Below are 21,015 nucleotides of genomic sequence, written 5' to 3' on the forward strand. Positions count from 1 at the left end.
ATATTTTTGTAAATAATAGAGTATATTTTTATACCGCAAAGCTAATGATTTCAATTTATAAATTTTCTGAATTTTTTTGTCTCGAAAGTAACTAAAACGGTTTATAATTGTTATTAGTTAAGTACCTTATTTAGAAGATGTTTTTTTGGAGGGAAAATTTGTGACGACGATGCCTATTCATTTACTAAATAGAGGATTGGTAAAATTGACTTGATCTGTATGACCCGACCTGAATAACCAGATCTATACTCCAATTCGACACTCGAACTCAAGACCCTAAATTGACCCGACCCAAATGTTTAGCTATAAACTGATTATTATCCATAAGTAATTTGTTAATAGTTGACTCGAAAATGAGCCTAACACGAACTCTTGCAAACCAAAAATAACCCGACACAAACTGAGTTAACCCAGTTGACCGGTTCGTCAGATCTTGTTAGTATTTATTAGAAATGAGAAGGGAAGAAAGCATAAAGGTAATCGTTGTATTATTGATAATAGTTCGTTGTGTTTCGATACATTGAGTCGATCATATATATATAGAACCAAATACTCTACCCTAGAATATTATATTATTCTATAATGTCACATTTATTTTATATGACATATTAGTATATGTCTTATTCCTAAATTAAGATATGTCGAATATCTCGACATATCCCAACATATCCTCTAACATCCCCCCTCAAACCCATGGTAATTTTTCGAAATTTCCATGGGTTTGCAAGGTAGACAAAGAGAAACGGCTCTCTTTTCGAATCGATTTCGTCGGGCGGGAACGTCGTTGCTTTTCGAACCCACCAAATCGTTGAAATTTCGTTGTCAAGAACGTCGCATTTTTTCGAACTTGACAAATATCGGTGCGTAACTCGCCAGTCGATGCGTATAGGACTCGCCAGACCGAGTTTCGTGTAAATCGCCAATAATTAAGACATATTGAAATTACATGGCATAAAACAATGTCACGCATGCAATTCCATATCTCAATGGAAGTCGATGAAAACAAAATTCGAGCGAACAATTTTTTTTTTTTTTTTTTGTTTAAGATGAAAATAAGAAATACCAATAGACGGAAGTCGGTAATGAAGTCCCGCCGGTGGGCGTTGCATATTATGCCCACCGGCAGGCGGCGATATGTCGTGTTTTAGGCTTCAAGAGCGTGAGGCTCTGATACCATATTAGAAATGAGAAGGGAAGAAAGCATAAAGGTAATCGTTGTATTATTGATAATAGTTCGTTGTGTTTCGATACATTGAGTCGATCATATATATATAGAACCAAATACTCTACCCTAGAATATAATCTAGAATATTATATTATTCTATAATGTCACATTTATTTTATATGACATATTAGTATATGTCTTATTCCTAAATTAAGATATGTCGAATATCTCGACATATCCCAACATATCCTCTAACAGTATTGTCCTTTGAATCGAGTAAGGTTCCTTAAATCTTATCTAGTAACCTATTCAGTAAGATTTTTAATCAAGGTCACCTTCGAGTCCACTATTCATTGTTGTATTGTGAGTTATTTCGAGTTAGTCAAAGTTGAGGTTGAGATAAAATATCTTAAGTAATATTGTTATTATCGTTTTGGTGGCAAAAATGTTAAATTTTATAGGGTTTTGGACGATTTGAATCGGGTTTCTTCATGTAAGTGTAGCCAGCACGACCTATGTTATCGCAATAATCATCATAATTATGAAACTAAATACAACGCCTCAGAAATCACTAGTATTAGTGAACTGACGCGCATTCGTCTGCGGAGGTAAAGCTATTATGATATTGATCACCACGTATCCGGAAATTCCGTCAATGTCATTTTACTATTACAAGTCCCTTTACAAACGACTTAATAGTCATTAGTCGCACTTTTGCACTTTTTATTCCTAAATGCGTTTCATCTTTGGCTAATAATGCTTCTAATTTTTTGAAAAATTTGGCCATATTTTATAAAGTTAAAGTCACGTTGATAAATGACATGCGTAGGCGCGTAGGTATCAAATGACTGGTCATTTCTCATGTCGTACAATTGGTAAATGGCATATTAAATGGATTTTTCTAAAATGTGCACTATGTTAAAAGGATTTCAATTTTGCATAATATCACGCTGGAATAGAAATAGTTTTTAGATGATACGAATATATTAACATAAACATTGCTACATTTCTTTCCTACGAGTTACTTTATTATAATAACGAGTTAGTTAGTCTTACTTTGGACTAGATCTGACAAACGGGTCAAGTCAATTCGGTTGGGTTAGTTTCGGATTACAAAAATTCAGGTCAGCTCCGTTGGGCTGGTCATTTCGGGTTTGTGTCAACTATTATGAAGTTTATTTATGGATTCAGTGTACAACAATAAACACTTTAGCCGGATTATATTGGCTCGGATCAGGCTCGAGTCTTGAGTGTCGGGTCGGTTTATTCCGATCAGGTCAATTTTGCCAAGTCAACTTATAAGTTAGGACGAAAATATTTGTGTTTACTTCTGAACCCACCCATGGGACACAAATACTACCACATAATGATAATGATAGCATAAACAAATTTTTGTTAATCCCTAGACAACCTTATCAAATAGAGCAACATTTTTTTTTTTTTTTTTTTGGCAACAGTGAAGAAAGTGTTTTACATTTTATTTGATCCCTTATACTCTCTCCGGCTTGCTGTTTTCTTCCCATTTCATTATAATACTTCTCACATATATTAGAGAAACGGGAAGAAAATAAAAAACCAGAGGGAGTAGTAAATATCCCCGTCTTATACAAACAATAAACAAGAATGTGTCATGACTCATGACTCATGACTCGTGAGTCTCATACTCTCATGAGTCATGACAATATGTCAATATGTGATCTTGGATGAACGGTTTAACTATAAAGGAAAAAGCTTTACAAAATGCACCACATTTTGGGCTCACAAATATTATCCTACAACCAGTTATATAGTAGCATTGTACAACCGCCTCAAAGTTGTTGAGCTTTTACACAAAGTTGTTGAGCTATTTTAAAAGTTATTGAGCTATTTTACGAAGTTATTAAGCTTAATAATTATTCTCTTAAACTCAATAACTTTGTATCATAGGTCGATAATTTTGTCAGTAAAGCTCGATAACTTTATAACAAAGCTCAACTACATTGAAAAAGTTGTATATACAACCAGTTGTATAATACATTAACTGTTTTGGGCTTCATCTGGTTATGGAAACATCAGCGCACGCATTTTTCCAACTTTTCCAACAGGCCAGAATTTCTGATTAAATGTTGGTCCTAACCCAGCCCAACTACAGAACCAGGCTACAGGTTTTCCGACCGCGTTCATTAGACCAAACAGGCCAACCCCGACAGAAGATCGGGCAATGGGTAATAGGTTTGGCGCATTTGATCACCTCTATTTATGACCTATGGCCTAGGGGCTACCGCTACCTGTGCTCCAAAGAGGAGCATAAGAGTCAACATCTATCGACACCAAAATCATTGATAATACAAGTACAAAATTTGATTGATAAAAAAAAAAAGTTTTCCACAATTTACCTTTTCTTTTCCTATAATTCTACTTTGCAAACTAAATTTCTTTCTTTTAGCGTCAAATTTTTGCATCGCTCTCCCGCGAGTACTGGAGATGCCCACCAGCATTTTTCCTATTAGAACTCTGAATAGCAAAGCAAAATGCGGAAAAATGTTAACAGTAATATGTCTCACTAACACAGATCGAATCTCTCATCAACGAAGAGTGATGACTACGCAAAATCTGGCGAAAATGTTGACTTGTATGGTGGGCAAGTAACGAGACGCTTTCAGCATTACATTTAAGGAATTACTGCTTCCGGTAATTTACACCTGCTCAATCAAAAATACTTATATGAGATTATCTTACATATGAATATCAATCTATTAACCATTTAATTGAACGCCAAATATATAGGCATTTGAGTTCGTGTCACATATGAGTCCGTCTCAAATAAGCCTAACTGTAAATATTTACCTCATGTTCTGGGGACGAAACACAGAATGGCTATGTACATAGAAGACAAAACCCTGAAACATTAAAGAAAATCAATAATCTTCTACGTATAAAACATTGAACGGTGTTCAAAGTAATCAAACAGATGATAACTAACCTATGCTGGACAATAAACATCAGCCAATAATTAAGGATAGAACGGAACATCAGCCAGTTGCTCCGGTAAGGACCATAGACACTGCTATCGGAAAACCAGACTTCCATTCTGCTGCTGTCTCAAGTTTACTATAAGGGATTGATAGAATGCTTTGAAGGCCTTGGTGTCATTGTTCTGTAAAATAGACATACGGATAACACATCAGGATTACTACCGTAGATTTGTAAGAGCTTAAAGAAGAGTCATAATCAACTAATTGAAGTGTCGGTCTTCCTTGACTATAGTATATGCCTTTTATGAGGAAGTCTTAGTGTGAGACCAACCGAAATACATTACGACGACAACATTACCCTAATGATTTCCATTTAAGGCAGGCCTAACGAGCATCAGATATACTTAGCCTTACCACTATGCTAGAAAACACACAAATTAGCGCCGAGAAATGATGCAACGTTTCATGCCAGTCAACACTCAACAGTTTAATGAGCCATTCTACGTTATTCCATTATGTTCTGTACTCCAAAGCCAAGGAACGATAGGCCTTTGGCTCCCAATCTAAATAATCATCATCATTTGGTATTCAATATTCATCATTTGATTTAATTATGTGAGTAATCTAGACCGTTACAACATGGGACGGTCGTACGTAAGTGTTTGTGCCTTAGACAAACTAAAAGCCTGATAGTGAAGCACATTTTAGCAACGGGAATAGAATGAAAGAACAAAGGGGAAGAAAAGGCAAAAAACAAACCGACCTGCAGTTTCTGGTGATATTGCTGAGCCAAATCTGGAGGGCAATGTGCAGCAAGAAAACCCTTCGATACAAACTGAGCAACAAAGTTCTCACCAAATTTCTCATACATTACCTTCTGGGCAGTTATTATTTCTCCAAATAATGCAAGCTGACAAAGAGTAGAATCAAGAACTTTTAGCATCTAAAATCAAATATCACATACAAGAAAATGTCGGGGAAAAGAAATTCAAATATCAGAACCCACATTGTGAACTATCCGGTCACATAATCTTTCTAGTTTTTAATTTACTAGGAGTAGAAACCAACGTACATTCAACAACAACAACAACAACAACATCAGAGCCTTAATCCCAAAATGATTTGGGGTCGGCTGACATGAATCATCCTTTCGAACCGTCCATGGGTGAACGCACGCCTCAAAATGCGAATAAAAAAGGGAAGATAAAAAACAAAAGGGAGAACGAAAATGTAATGGAAAGTCAAGGTGAACTTAGGGGTTTTAAAATCGAATTCCGTCTTTCTTTTATAAAAACTTAAAATTTAAATCGAGAGAAAATGCATGGCAAGTATATAATCAAGGAAAGATAAATTGATAATCATGTCAATAATCGAAATCTTAACTGAACTATTAATTCTCTCTGGAGCTTCCTTTTCAAAATCCTCATACCAAGTACAAACATGGAAGAATTGAAGACACCGGAAACAACACTGACAAGGTCTGCTCTATAGTGGGGAGAGGCACATCCACAGATTATTCCCACACCATGCAACAATGGTTCCCACTCCTATACCACATTGAGCAACAAGGGCAGATAGGCAGATAGTACTCCGCCACACTAGTGGAAGTTACACCACATCATATAACTCGTTTTATCTCCTTGACGCGCGTTTCAGTTAGAACTCTAATAATTAGGGTTGAACCTAAGCATAGCAGGAATAGATAGCATAGTACGATTAAAATAGAAGCGGGCAGAAAGACCGAGCAACTTTGATAACTGAACTCTTCATGTTATTTTTTGAACAAATATAAAGTAACATTAGTATTGAAGATGGGCACTTAATACTTAATAAGTTCACTTCAAGCCAACAAGACACTATTATATGGTAATAACTGAAATTTAAATATCACATATAGTTGAAAATGCGCACACACGACCACCATAAACTGTGATTAATGGAAGTCATGGATGAAAATAGTGCAATTCAGCTACATCGGAGAGGGTGATTGCGAAGTGAGCAATAAGTCCATAGAAACATTGTATTTCCACTCTCTACATCGGAGATGGATACATATCATAAGAGCCAGTAAAAGGGTCAATGATCAATACATTACTGAACACAAGTTGATATCAAAAGCAGACATAACATGCATAAGAAAAGCATTATAGGTTAAACCCAACCCAGTACTACAGATGAGTATATCTAACTAAAGTAAAATACTGCCTGTGTAAAGATCATGAAAGCAAAGAAATTTACAAACATTTTCACGAAATTGTTATTACTCCCTAGTCCTTCAATTTTCACTATAATCTTCCTGGTTTCCATTTTGGGCTGTTTAACTAAGGTGTTCCTCTTCCTTTTTGACACAATGTATTACCCCATCTCTTAACCCCACACATGTTTCTTTAAATAAGTACCACATATTCGTTTTTCCTTAAATATTGTGCTCAAAAGTAACAAGAAAAACATAGTGAAATGGAGGGCGTATAATAATACACACATTATTGCTCATCTCATTCATCAACGCATGATAAACGAAACGAATTGCAAACTTGTAATGTAGCTGACATGCATCCAGAAGGAAACACAGAAAAATATCAAAAGAGAGTTTAGAGAATTAGAACTCACCGTATTTGCATCTTGGAAGTCAAAGGACTTGTCTAGCACACTGTACAAGCAGCAGTTGGTAGCAAAGGTTTCAATGATAAAAGTCTGAAACCCGGGTACCTGAAATACAACCATTTAATTAAATCTTCAGGATGATAATATTGAATAGATGAAGTTTCAGTAATACCAACCTTTTCTTCTCCAAAAGGACCCGTTGACCAGTCTTTAATCAATCGGATAAATATCTGTACACATGCCTGATATGCAGAAGAATGATTTCGACAGTTATTAGCTGAAGAAACATATACAGAACACTATGTAAACAGACAATAAAATATCAACTAAACAAATGCACATACAAACACGTACCTTCCTCACAGTAATATCTTTATGATTAGAACATGAATAAAGTAGCAGTTGCATAATTGAATCTAGATATGCCCTGCTTTTGGAAGAGAGGAAAACTGAGGACAAGTCATGTGTTGCTATCACATTAAGAAAGGTGTAGAATGTCCGCTGAAGTTCCTGTCTTTCACGAATTTCCTGGGGAAAAAAAAGAAATAGACATTTAGATAGATGCATCGGGATTAAATCCAGAAAGCTATGACTTATCGCGGTGCAGTGAAAAAAAGTGCAGAATCAACATCAGGGCGCCTTAGTAACTCTCTCACAACGGATATTTTTCTCCCTTTTCTAGTAAACAACCTCCCCCCCTCCCTCTTTTCACATTTTCACAGACATGAAAAAAGAAGCTATTGTTGTAATTCTGTTAATTTCTGTATTTAACAAGAATTTCCAAAGAACTTTCGATAGAGAGAAAACCTAAGCTCAGTTATTGTCTAGCAGCTTAACGTTGCCTCTTTCAGTTGTTGCTCAGAATTCCAGGGTAACGTCCAAAAGCATAAAATATATTATGTGTTAGGGACAGAGACACCGGACATGGAACAATCCAGGTTAGCACAAGTATGAAAACATTTATACCTCGGTATTAGTCCCTGGTCCACTGGGAAATGCATCTCTTGGGATTACCGCAAACACTTCTTTAGTAATAGCAGGAAATACATCATCCAGTATATCATGTACGGCAACGTTGAATTTGCATATGAGCTGATTAAGTAAAACAATAATACCAAGCAACTCCTTGGGCTGTCAGATAAACAGTAAGCAAAGGTCAGCCTATATGGCACAAAAGGGAGATAATTAACATGAATCCAATACAACACTTCTAGATCTATATGTGGAACTTGTAGTAACAGATATAACCATTATAAAACAGGATTTTTTTGTCGATATTTTAAAAATAACCGGAAATTTGTTTCAAGAGTCCATGCCTTACAAATTACCGAGTACAGAGAAACAAAGAAGATATGTATGACGAAATTCTGCATATTCACTCCAACATGCCAACCAGTCGAGTATTTCCTTTTTATTGGCAAGTAATAGAGGAAATCTATAAAGGACACCAGAGAGAGACACTAATGTACAGAATGGGGGTGATGCCCATAATGCTAGTGTTAGCAAGCAATACATGGAGTCTACCATCGACTCATCCAGAAGAATGCTTTTCAGTTATCCCATAGCTCCCCCACACTTAAAGCATATAAACAAACCTCACAGGAAATGACACTCAAAGAAATGATGAATAATTGACAGCTTCACAAGTAACAAGATAAACAAAGACGATAAAAGAGACTATAAAAACATTAATCATATTTCTGGAGACGAGCAACATCCTAGATTAAATGGTTCAACGGCAGCGGAACGCATTTACACTCCTCTAACTCAACAATAATCTAGATATAAAAAGTGTTTCTTTCAATGGAAAAGAATAAATGGTTCAACGAAAGCAAAACACATTTACACATCTTTTAACTTACCAATAATCTAGACCTAGAAAGTGTGTTCTTTTGATGGTGAAAAATGCTACCCTAGTTGAAGTCATATCCACTCGTATATATGAACTTGATTATATCCTCATCTCCACGTAAAAAACAAACAATAAGCATCTAAGTCACAAGTGCCCAAGAAATAAATAGTTAATTACCTCAATTCCGAGAAGCAGCTGCTCCAGCGCCTTTGGCAAATATGGAAAGACGGATCCTCCCAGAGTTTCAACCATGCGATGAACAAATGAAGTAACCTGATATAAATAATGTCAACGAACATAAACGTTAAAATGTAAGAGCGTAAAAAATAAGTTCCTCATCCAAGTGAATTGTTGCATACCTTACTACGTAGACTCTCCTCTTTTGGAAATACAATGAGGACTTGAAGTAGAACATCCAATGTCTGCAATTCAAGATTAAGAAACCGTATAAATAATTTGAAAGGCAAGCCAAATAACAAAGGTATACGCTGGGATAATCCATCTAGCTCCAACACATCAATGTAAATTGCAAACTTGAAGGGCTTTCGAGTTTCAAGTATCAACATAATTCATGCGTCTGAAATCTTCCAAGAAGAACTTTAAAGCGCAGAATAATTTGTTTTAACTGGTAGCTTACAATCATAGGACTATAAAACATTAGTTGAGGTCCACAGAATAATTTGTTTTAAAGCACAGAATAACTTGTTATCACTGGTACATCTGATATCCCCTTTGCGGGAACTCTTGAGGCGCTTAGGTATATTGTTGTTGTTGGTATCTTACAATCATAGGATTATAAACTATTAGTGGAAGGACTAAATGAGTTGTGATGAGTGTCCTTGATCATCATGTTAAAAACACACTAACACAGAACTAACCTGCTTAAACATTAGACCAATTTCTGGCCTGCTGGCAGTCACGAGTCGTTCACTAAAACCCTGAAAGCAAGATCAATTTGACGTTACATGAATGAAATTAAAACAAAAGTGCATTGAAAAAACAACTTAAACGGGGTTCCTGAGCCAACATTGAAACAAGCTAGAATGTGCCCTGAATAAATGGTCGAAGGACTAAACGTAATTATGTTCAATGAATAGATTTACGCAAAAATTTAACAATGGTTATTCTTAAAAGTACACTAGGGCTACGCTACAACATAAGGCTACTTGGTCAAGCGTTCTCTAACTGCATGCAAACTAATTTATAAGTAGCATGTATCAAAACTCAAGACTATGCACATGACATAATTGAATAGAATAGATTACCTTGCTTAATGCATTTATTGCCATTATAATTTGCTTAATTATCAAAATATTTCTCGGATAATCATTTGGATTTTGGACTTTGCCATTCACGAGCAAAGCCTCGACCTAGAGGGAGAAAATAAATTTTGTCAACAAAAATTACACAAATATCCAAGGACATATTAAGACAGATAAGATTAGTTTGGACTTAAAAGGTAACATAAGTGAACCTGCTGACAAAGCGGAGTAAGTAACGAAGAAAGATAATTTGTTTGCTTCTCAACCGGCATTTCTTCCATCCCAATTAGGATGCCAATCGCCTGAGGAAAAATGGCAATCTTCAGAAAAAGGAGCATAAATAGTATTTAGACCAAAAGATCACATGAGAACACATCATCATAATTTACCTCAAAAATATGACTTCCGTCCTCGGAGGAAGATGCACCCTCTGCATAACTCATGTTCGTAAATCTCGCGACAACATCTTGTAAGCTCTGTGATCACCAAATCAGGGATGTTTAGGATTAAAATAATATCAAACAAGTAATTCCATCGAAATCACATTGTAATGCAAGGAAATAACTGATCACCTGTAGAATCGTCTCTATAAAAGGAATTAGTTTTGATCTCAGCAATTTCACAACCCTCATAAAAAGATAACTCGCCCTCCGACTAACATTGAAATTTGGGTGATGGATACCTCTCTCATCAAGAAAAGCCGTCAAAGCCATGGGTATGCACTGAGTGTTCTCTTGAACATGCTTTATGTACCTAGTTATCGTCTCCAGGTACGTAAGAGCCACGAGCCTAAAAGAGTGGCATGGGAATCTTGTCGAAAGAAGCATTGGTATCAACTCCCCTAATACCCCACCACCACTTCTCATTAAATCATCACTCAAGGACTCTCCAAGTGCATATAAAAGCGATAGTGCCACTTCTACCTCTTCAACATTCCTATCAGGTGGAGAAGATGATGCACTAACTAATGAATTACGAATAAACATTTGTGTCACAACAGGTGCTACACGGCCCACACTCCGAAGTAAAACCAATAAATCCTTTCTGTATTCAACCATCCTTTCCTCTTCTTCCAACCCAACTTTATCTAAAACATCAAGGTGATCGCGATAAACAGGGTCATAGCAAATTTGTGCCCTAATCACTTCTAAAATCTGGCCCACATGAAGCAGTTGTTTCTCGGACAGTGAGGTATTCTTCATAGTCGCTACATAACCAGAAAGAAACTGCACCACACTAAATGAGGCATCCATCTCACAATTTTGCATAACATAGAACACAGAAGGCAACACCTCCTCCAAAAGCTCTGTTGATGCCCGCTTTCCTTCCTCCGGATTCAATCTCCGAACACATTCCAACACCTCAACTGCATAACCAGTAACAAGAGTAGCTATGTTTTCCACAACCTCGGAATCAGCCTCCTCACTAACCACATTAAACACCCGCCTAATATGCAAACTTTGCAATAACTTAAGTTTGTTTTGTGGCTCCATCCGCTTTTGAGCCACGGCTAAAACACATCGGGCAGCACCACCTCTAAGCTGCTCCGACAACCCATCAAGCAAAACCAACTCAAAAAATAACGGTACAAACTGATAATAATCCACAACCAAGTTAATATCAATCCATGAAATATACCTCCTCATACAATCCAAAACACTAGTACAAAGCTCAGGGTCTGAGCTTTTGTACACGTTAACGATCTCAAACCACGCACCCACAATTTGATGCACACATTGTTGCCTCATTGCATCCTTAACACGTGCAGCAAGTGCCACCTCATCAGCATTACGAATATAATCTAAGCTAATAATTTGATCATCTAATGCATTCAAAACCCTACAGAACATATCAATAACAACAGGTCCCTTATTCAAACAAGGCAAGAAATCGACAAACACATTCGACCAAATCATTGGATACTCGAAAGAAATCAATGTGACCAACACTTGTGCAAGCTTATTCTTAATAAAAACGGGAGAATCCAATATCCTAACAACTACATTACTACCAAGTTTAGCATTATTCTCATCAATCCCTTCATAACAAGCCATTGCAAACACGGATTTTCGAACAAAACCCTTCTCCTCAGGGCTCATTAACGAGGCATATCGCCCACGAATCGCATCGTGCAAGCATTGCAAGCACCAAAACTGAACTACCACTACCTTACTAGTAAACAAACGTTCAACACAAATGCTACAAATATTTGAACTTTCCTTAAATCTTTGGCAATACTCAATTGCTTGAGATTTTAACACAGAATCAACGGTTCCGGACTCATCGAAACTAATCAAAATCGCCTTTTCTAAATCATCCATTGTATTAAACCCTAATCACAAAAATCAAAAATTTAATTTTACTGCATTAAACCCTTACACAAAGCTCTCAACTTTTACCATCAAATCAAAAACTAATTAAAACCCAGATTCAAAATCACTAATTAAACAACCCCACCTCAAAAAAATGAAGTACAAATTGGATCTTTTAGATACCCACCTGAAAAACGTTGTTTTTGGGGTTTAATTTTTTAGTTTTTTTGGGGAATTAGGTGAAAGTTCGATCTAGAAGTGATGAATATGTGAAGAAATTTAATTGAATTGATGAAGAAAATTGGGGAAATTCGAAGAAAAAAGATGAACAAATTGTAAGTAGAGTTGCTGCGTTTTATGCTAAGCAGTTCTCAGAAAGTGAGGGTAGACGGAGTGGTAATGGTGGCGGTTTATATAGGGTTGATATTTACTTTTTTGCCCTCTGATTTTGTGTATTTATTGTGGGATTTTTTTGATGAATTATATGTCACAAATTCTTGTTTGTGACGGCACATATCCGTCACTCTTGAGTGACGGATACCATTTTACCTCACAAAATACCCACTTTTTCTCTCTCTGCAACACTATTCATGTGGTCCCCTTTCTCCACTAACCCATTTTGTTACCATTTTATCTCACAAAATATCCGCCACAAATGATAACCCGTCACAAGAGAGACCAATTGATTATATGTACCCTTTGTAGCGAGTTGCAAATTATAAATAGCCCATGCTGGATTTATTAATTCTGAGGTGGCAAATTTTAATATTAAAAATAATTTTTTTTGAGAAATAATATTAAAATTTAATTATAAAGGAAATATGAAAAAAAATCTAATTTCGTATTAGTATTTTTGTAAAATCACATGCTAATTAACGTAAATATTATATGGAAATTTTTCATAAGCGTCTTTATTTGAAAAAAAATATTCATAAAAAATTAATTGTTAATAAAAAAATAGTTATAATGAAATGATAGCATAAATATATATAATTGTTATTACAAAATCATATACTCTGTATTAATACCAAAAATATATATGAATGTTTTTTTCCAAGAGTCGTGGTATTCGCATAATTGGTTTATATAAAGTTTTATATAAAGTTTAAATACTTGTAGATCAAACGGTTAGATGTAAATTTGTTGCTTTGAGACATGATATATATTTGGATGGAAATGTAAGGGAAGTTGTTTTGAAATTAAAGGATTTGAAGAACAACGTATGTTTTTTTTTTTCTGCTTATCATTATAATCATCAGATATTAAAATATAATTTAATATTTAATTGTTGAACATAATAAAATCAAAAAATAACTTAAATTGTTGCAAGTAATTTTTGCGCTTATCATATTTATAGTGCAAATTTGCATTATCTTTCTAAAACCGAAAATTCATCACAGATTATTATGTAGTTATATTTTTGTTGACACGTGTTTGTCGACGTCTCGCATTTATTATGTCTTAGTTTTTTTCTCATGCAATACAAATTAAAGATGATATCCATATGAAATAACTCGTACGCGTGATATTTTCAGAGTTGATGACGCAAATGCTCATACACATTATAAAGGTCAATTAATTATTATATTTTAAAATTTTTATTGGTGACATAGTGATATTAACTCGATAATGATCTTACTACTCTTATTATGTAAGGGTGTTGCTCTTTCATGTACATGATTTACTCAATCATGTACATGTTTTCCGTTATTACCCTTGTCATTTTGTCCACCCTCTCTCAACTTTCATGACCATCTTTTCCTCTCAAAGAAAAAGAACACTCACTTCAAACCTAAAAGGAGCGAGTAATACTTCAAATTTTTCCCCAATTTATACAATTCAAAGGTATTTATATTCTACAATTAAAGTTTGGTACCAATAATCTACAATTCAATGTCAAAGAAATCTATTCACGTTGATAAGTTAGTGTTCATGGATCTCAATCACCAGTTGATGCAATATTCTACAGAATCAAGTTTCCCTCATTTTTTTTTCTTTCTTGATACAAATTCTAACTAATTATGGTTCTAATATAAAATTTTGATGACATTGAAGACGATTGAAAGAAGTGAATTAATTCTGATGACGAGATTATTTCTGACATTTAATTAATTTTGGTACAAATTTAATTCAATATGTTGTGCCTTCACATAAACCCTAATTGAAAAAATGAAAACCCAAATTGAAGAAGATAACCATAAAAGTAACGTAACCCAAATAAATTTAAAGTAATTTATTATGAAATGAAATTTATCTTGTTTAGTATGAAAATTGAGATTCAATTGAAATTTTTTATGAGAATTTAATTATGTTTTTGGGATGAATAGAGAGAAACTTTGACTTTTTTTTTGTTGAGAGAAAGCCAGAAGGGTAGAGGGTGGAAACATTATGAGAAAAAGTATATGATTGAGTAATGTGTGTACATGAAAGAGCAACTACGTTATGTAAAGTTCAGATATTATATGAATCACAATTTTATTTGAGTCATTCAATTCGAATCAAATGACATATGACATTAATTGCTTCACTCGTGACATATTTTACACCAAAAACAATACTTTGTAATACGAGGAAAAATGTATTTTAAAATTTTGTATCGATAAATAGGTTGTTTTATACTTAATGAAAGTTTATATACAACATATCTTCTTATTCAATTAGTATGTTGATTGGGCATTTATATCACTGATGTGTCGTGCATTTTGAAATTAGTGTCTTTTGTGATGAATTTGACGTGTTTTGTGCGTAATTATTGTGAAAAGCTCATTTTACGAAGGTAATTTGGTAAATTATTTGAAATATTGTCTAAATATTCCCACTAAAATAACTTTCACCAATAATCGCTTTTCTATGAAAAGGACATCCAGGTTTTGTTATATGGCTTATTTGCTTTACCACATTTTATGATATAATTTTTACCAACAATCATTTTTCCATGATAAGGACATCAAAGTTCTTGTTATATAGTTGTATGACATTTTTTCATATGTACGTTGTACATGAGAATTACTCCTCTATACACAATAAAGCTTTCACAACTTTTGTACAAGGTTTCCCTTTTGGTGTTTTAGATAATACTTGGATGCAGTTGGCATGTATATTGAGGAAATGTTGCAACCTTTTTTTTTTATGGATACGATACTGCTCTACTTTACGCGTTATTTAAATTTAATCATCACAAATACTAAGAGAACAAAAATAATTAAACATAACAAATCGAAAATCGAAAATCAGAGACACAAGAAGAAAAGAGGCCAAAAGCACTAAATGTCTTTTTAGAGTTTCGAACACATGACAATAACAAATAACACATCAGAGTCACTAAATTACACTTTACAATCACAAGCAGGGGCGAGGCTACGGTATGGCTTGGTGTAGCAGCTGCTACACCAAAACTTAAAAATTCCCTTACATAATTTACAACTTGCTACACCATAATTAATGCTTTCATACTTTGATTTCCTTAATATTGACTGTTATTTTCCATACATACAAAGTCACACAGATAAACATGCAATTTAAGTTCCTTATTTAATACGGAGTAAATGACTCTCTTCCTGCGTTTAACTCTCATTTACCAAAAAAAACTCTCTCAATTCCTAATTAATGGCAATCTATAACATTCATCTTCTTAATTGTTTGCCTAAACATTTTTTTCTTTCCAAAATTCAAAAATTTTAATTGTAATTTGTAATGTCAAGTACTCCATCTTTACTACTACCGGATTGTCTCCTCAAACATGTATTTTTATTTTACATTTTGATATTGTTTAATATTTAATTTTTTGTGAATAGTGATTTGCAAAATCCGTGAAATCAATGGAATTGCTCTTGTAGTTATGTAGTATGTATATCTATGTTAAATATCACACTCTTATAGTCTTCTTTGATTTCTAATTTACACTTTGATGCAACTTTTATGAATTTGGGTAATCGTTCATGTGAATGATCAAAGAGAATATTTTGGCACCGCAGTGGTGATATTCTAGTGCTTAGGAATTGAATTTTTAATATTGGCAGAATATTCAATCTGAATTTCAAGAATATATTAAATATTCTGTGTCATACTAAAAGTATTTAAAGTAACGATAGAGTTGTGTTTGGATCCGGTTTATAATTATGTTAGTATAAAACCGTCTTACACAAAACTAACTATGAATGGTTGAATGATAGTTTTAGTTACTTTTGTAGAAAGTGATTTATTTTTGAAAGTTACGGTAGTTGAAATTGTGGGTAAGTTTTTGAATATGAGACGACGTCGAATAGTGTAGATTAAAATAGTAATCTACGTTTTGTGTGCTTTAAATATTTTTAACATTTTTTTTATCGGTGTACTATTTCGCTACAGCAAAAATAAAATTTTGGCCTCGCCCCTGATCACAAGATATTTCAACTTTGACTCAACTTTTTTCACTACACCTAAGGGTGTCGTCTTAAAACAAATAGAGACTTGTGTATCATGGAAAAACGAGGCCGCAAATATGAATGTACAAGCTAAGTATACTATACTTTGAGGATTATATTGAATTTTGTCGATTAATAAAGTCAGTAAATTCGGTGATAAAAACCGGAGGCCGGTTCTCACGCCCGTGGCTGCACAAGACGCCCCTGACTACACCCACACATAATAATAAATAACCTTCTAGTAGTCATTTCTTCTTGCTCCTCAAAAACTGGTTCAATCCATCAAACTGAAGCAATGAATACTTATTCCAATCATATGTCACATAACTTAGTTTGGTAGCCATGAGAGGTCCGAACGAGAACGCGAGATCCCGATAAAAGCCATTGCATCTCCAGGCAGGAGTTTAGTTTGGGCATTTCCACTTGTCCATTTGAGAAGGACTCGAGTTTGTCGCACTGGCCAATTTGGACGAGTTCTAAGGAGGATAATCAAGGGACTCATTTGGGTGACTTGAAGAAAAGCCTTTCAACGACGAGCAATGCAGTAAATGCAGGATTTTCAAACAGGGTGCTATTACCGGTCCTGAACTGAACTGTTTGAAAGCATGGCAGTCTTTAACCTTGAGCGAATCTAGCGATGGAAGTCGTAAAATGACATTTTATGAGGAGGAGAGTTCTTCCTAATTCAGAGCATATGTTCAGCTAATCGTCAGTGTTTTTATCATTAGAACATGGTTTTCCATGGTCGTCTTTCCTCCCTCGACTGTTGATATATCTCGATCCCCTTATCTCTTCACATTGTTTTCTTCATCAATCACTTGCAGCTCTTTAAGGCTAGGTATAAATCATCCTGCAATTCAACTCAACATATACTTGTTATTAATTATTGACATTAAAGTAACTAGCTTTGAGAAAGCCTTGCCGTAATTTGTTTGATTTGACCATACCCTACACCATTCGACTGAGAAAGAAATTTTTGATTTTTGGTAAAATGAGGTAATTTAGTAAATTAATTGGGGTTTGTTTGAAACTATTTGGGGTTAATGAGGTCATGTTATCAGTTATAATATATTTTTTTTTCTGATTTTAGGTGAAGCCGCCACTTTAATCACCCGTTTTATTTTATCTTATCACTAGTTTAGGACCCGTGCAAAGTTGCACGGGTTTATTTAGACAATATATGTAAATAACTTTTTAAATTTTATAATCACGACATCTTATGAGAATGAATTTATAGTATCTTATTTAAATGATATATTTTATTATGTAACACGTTAATAATTTGAAATGTGAGTCATTTTTTCCATCGGGGAAGTTTTATCGTGTTATAACAAATTTAAAAATTATTGGTCACTCAAAGCAGCATTAAATGTAAAAATGTGTCCAAAGTCAATATTTGACCCAAATGGAGGGAATAAAAATGCGTTATTTGACATCCACGGTTGTATACTTGTATGTATATAATTTACTGCTCGTATTTTGAAGTGTAATATCAATGACTCCTTTTGATAGTAAAATCAAGTGTAAGATCGACAATGCATCTAAAACTCAAATGACGATAAAATATCGATTTCTTTATTAATAAAATTTGGAAAGCCAATGACTTCGCAATTATAGTTTGTAGAATATTTATGTTGGAAAAGAGCTATTCAATAGTAATGGAATATGGAGTATAAGAGAAACAATCCGTCTCATCGTAGAAAAGCTTGTAAATAACATGAACCAAAGTTTGCGGTAGTCAATAACCTCAGTAAAGCGACAGATATTGCTCTACTAAGACATTGCATCCAAAACATGTGAGGTACGGAGTAATTATGCAGAGCAATGGACAATATGCAGAGCAAGGGACAATATAGCAGTAAAGATTCTTAACTTCTTATGTATATATAGATAGGAATTGTAGAAAAATTGTTCATTGATAAATAAGATCGGCAAATTAAGGAGTATCAGATGTATCTACACATTACTAAAAGACAAAAAGGTGTGCATTTCTTAAACTAAAAAATCTAGTAATACTCCCTCAAAAAAATCAACAGTATAGAAATAGAGAAAGGTTAGCCAGTTAGCCGATAAAGCAAGACGTTTAACGATCCGCCAGGCTACCAGGAGGTACTGTAATAAGGCTACTTGAGCACTTGTTCTTCGAAATGAATATGCGTATTTCAAGCAGGTGAATCGGGTTTTACGGTAAAACTATCCAAAAACTGATGTACTGCATTCGGAAATCAGAAAGATGCTTTCGCTAAACTCAAACAATGACGCTGAAGCCCGAGCTCATCTTTTGCCAAGCTAACTCCGAATTGAGGCCAGTAATTATGTTATCGTACCGTTGTGCGGTTGTGCCTTCTTCTTCTTACAGCAAAAATCTTTGATTAATAGTAAAATGATAGTTTTGATAGAGTAATCAATTGAATGCTCTAACCTTTTAACTTTCCTAACATTAAGAACCAAACTTACAGTACATTTTCCAAATACCAAGCTGCAGCAACAACTCGTAATAAAAAACATTAGACCAATGATACAAAAATTGATTTCATTAGTCACAACATATAAACAGAGTAAGGATCATATTCATTTCCTAGAAAGAAATGAAGGTCCATTACCTTTCAAATGGTTCAGAATCTGGTCCGATCGGATGGCTGTAATATAACTAAAAAAGAAAAGGATTAATGTGTGTGATGGAGATTTATACAATTGTATTCTTTAAGAGAGCAAATGGAGCAAAAAGAAATGGAAAAGATCTTCCTTATAAACCTAACCCAAGTCAAAATTGGCTAATTCATAGTACAAAAATGCATAAATCAAACATAAACTAACTTAGTTTATACAGCCAAATTGTTTGTTCGATATACCAACACTAATAGAAAAACTATAGACTCAGAATATAAAACATGTCCTGATGTCCGAGTACCCGAGTACCATAGTTAGTAAAGAGTGTCGCGTCCTTAAGTTAATTAGTGAAACTGAAAGTTTGCAACCCAAAGCCTTAATAAACATAAACAAATTGTAATCAATAATTTTGCATAAAGACCATTACTATGATATCAAATATCATCCTCAAATTTATCGAGGACAATAGAAAACATCTAGATTTGTTCTGTAATAAGTTAATTCATATAAGCTGAAAACAACAATTCATTGTCAAACTATGAAAATGCACAATCATCCTCCAATTATGTACAATCATCAACAGCATACAAACGACATGTATTAGGTTAATGCACAATCATCCTCAAATTATTAAAATGTTATAGAGACCTCAAATCGATCAAAAAGCAATAAATCAGATATTCTATTAAAAGATCCTATGAAAAATAGAAAATAACCGAGATATCAATTAAAGTGAAAATATGAGTAAATCAAAACCGTCTTTGAGTAAATTACGTAACTAACCTTAATTCAAAGAGCAGCAAGGTTGTGGAATCTGATAGAAGCAAATAAGAGTTGTATACAGTAATAATTCGCCATTCAAATGATCTTGAACAGTTGAACCTGCTAAAGAAGTAGAAAAAGAAGAATATTAAAACAGAGAAATAACTTGAAAATATTGAGAAAAAAGTTTAACAGAGGAGAGAATAATGATAAAGTGAGAAAGATTGGTTGATATTGTTTAATTTGGGTAGGAAATTATACCCTCAATAATATTTAGGGATGAGAGGGAGAAGAGGGTAGGACGACGGCTACAGAAAGTATGAATGAAAGGAAGATATACGTATGGTTTGTTTAGGGTTAGCATTAGGCGGGAAAAGAGTTAATGAGAGAACGCCACGTGTACAGATTTGTATATAGTGGTTATTCTTTTATAAGTATAATATAGATTTAAAGCATATGTATGCATAAGATTTTTAAAGAGGATAAGCGTTAATAGTTTAAAACCAACCTCAAAAGTCCAAATAGTTTAAAACCAACTCAACATGTATTGACGACTTTACCTAAATCACAAAAATAAATATAGCTAGTTCATTATCGGGTCATCTATCGGGTTGAGAAAATATCGGTCACGGGTCGGGTCGGGTTCAGGTTGGAGAAAATAAGGCTATCATCGATTATCGGTCGGATCGGTTTCCACTACTACATTTAGATTCTATAGCAACACTTTGTTATTGTTGCATAATGTCATATAAATGTTGCAATAGAGTTTATGCAACACTTAATCAAGTGCTACATCAGGTCTTGTTGCATTAGGTCATTGCAACGCTTAATGCAACACTTTTTAATCTGAAGCAACACTTTTGAAAAGTGTTGCATTGGTCATGTTTATGCAACGCTTTTTCAATTGCAAAGGCAACATTTTTTATCTTCTAATGCAACATTTCTTATGTAAAAAAAGCAACACTTCCTGAACTAATGCAATACTTTTCATGTTGATAAGCAACACTTATATGAAATTAATGCAACATTTTTATTTTGGAAACGCAACACTTGTTACGTCACTAGTACAGAAACGGCTTTTGGCTACGGTT

The 21,015-nt window shown here is 34.2% G+C and overlaps 1 protein-coding gene and 1 long non-coding RNA gene across 4 annotated transcripts; both read right to left on the minus strand.

Moving 5' to 3' along the window:
- Positions 1 to 3,228: 3,228 nt before the first annotated feature.
- LOC141613664 (exportin-T) lies at positions 3,229 to 12,605 on the minus strand. Of its 2 annotated transcripts, XM_074432412.1 has the most exons (16): positions 12,337 to 12,535; positions 10,410 to 11,676; positions 10,227 to 10,313; positions 10,050 to 10,139; positions 9,841 to 9,945; positions 9,454 to 9,513; positions 8,935 to 8,997; positions 8,753 to 8,848; positions 7,690 to 7,854; positions 7,078 to 7,251; positions 6,900 to 6,965; positions 6,730 to 6,828; positions 4,883 to 5,029; positions 4,128 to 4,301; positions 3,992 to 4,044; positions 3,229 to 3,846 (listed from the first exon to the last, which is right to left on the minus strand). In XM_074432412.1, exons 2-14 carry the CDS (start codon positions 11,583 to 11,585, stop codon positions 4,212 to 4,214), a joined length of 2,418 nt encoding a protein of 805 aa, XP_074288513.1. In that variant the 5' UTR covers positions 11,586 to 11,676; positions 12,337 to 12,535; the 3' UTR covers positions 3,229 to 3,846; positions 3,992 to 4,044; positions 4,128 to 4,211. The 2 variants fall into 2 exon arrangements, with proteins under 2 accessions (XP_074288513.1, XP_074288510.1); XM_074432409.1 differs by having other exon boundaries at positions 10,410 to 12,605.
- Positions 12,606 to 18,439: 5,834 nt separating this feature from the next.
- LOC141613673 (uncharacterized) lies at positions 18,440 to 20,370 on the minus strand. Of its 2 annotated transcripts, XR_012529263.1 has the most exons (3): positions 20,186 to 20,284; positions 19,946 to 20,047; positions 18,440 to 19,202 (listed from the first exon to the last, which is right to left on the minus strand). It is a non-coding gene; the product is annotated as an uncharacterized LOC141613673 (long non-coding RNA). The 2 variants fall into 2 exon arrangements; XR_012529262.1 differs by having other exon boundaries at positions 18,440 to 20,047; positions 20,186 to 20,370.
- Between the last annotated feature and the right edge of the window lie 645 nt (positions 20,371 to 21,015).

This window comes from Silene latifolia, chromosome 1 (genome assembly GCF_048544455.1).
Source record: "Silene latifolia isolate original U9 population chromosome 1, ASM4854445v1, whole genome shotgun sequence".
Lineage (NCBI taxonomy): Eukaryota > Viridiplantae > Streptophyta > Magnoliopsida > Caryophyllales > Caryophyllaceae > Silene > Silene latifolia.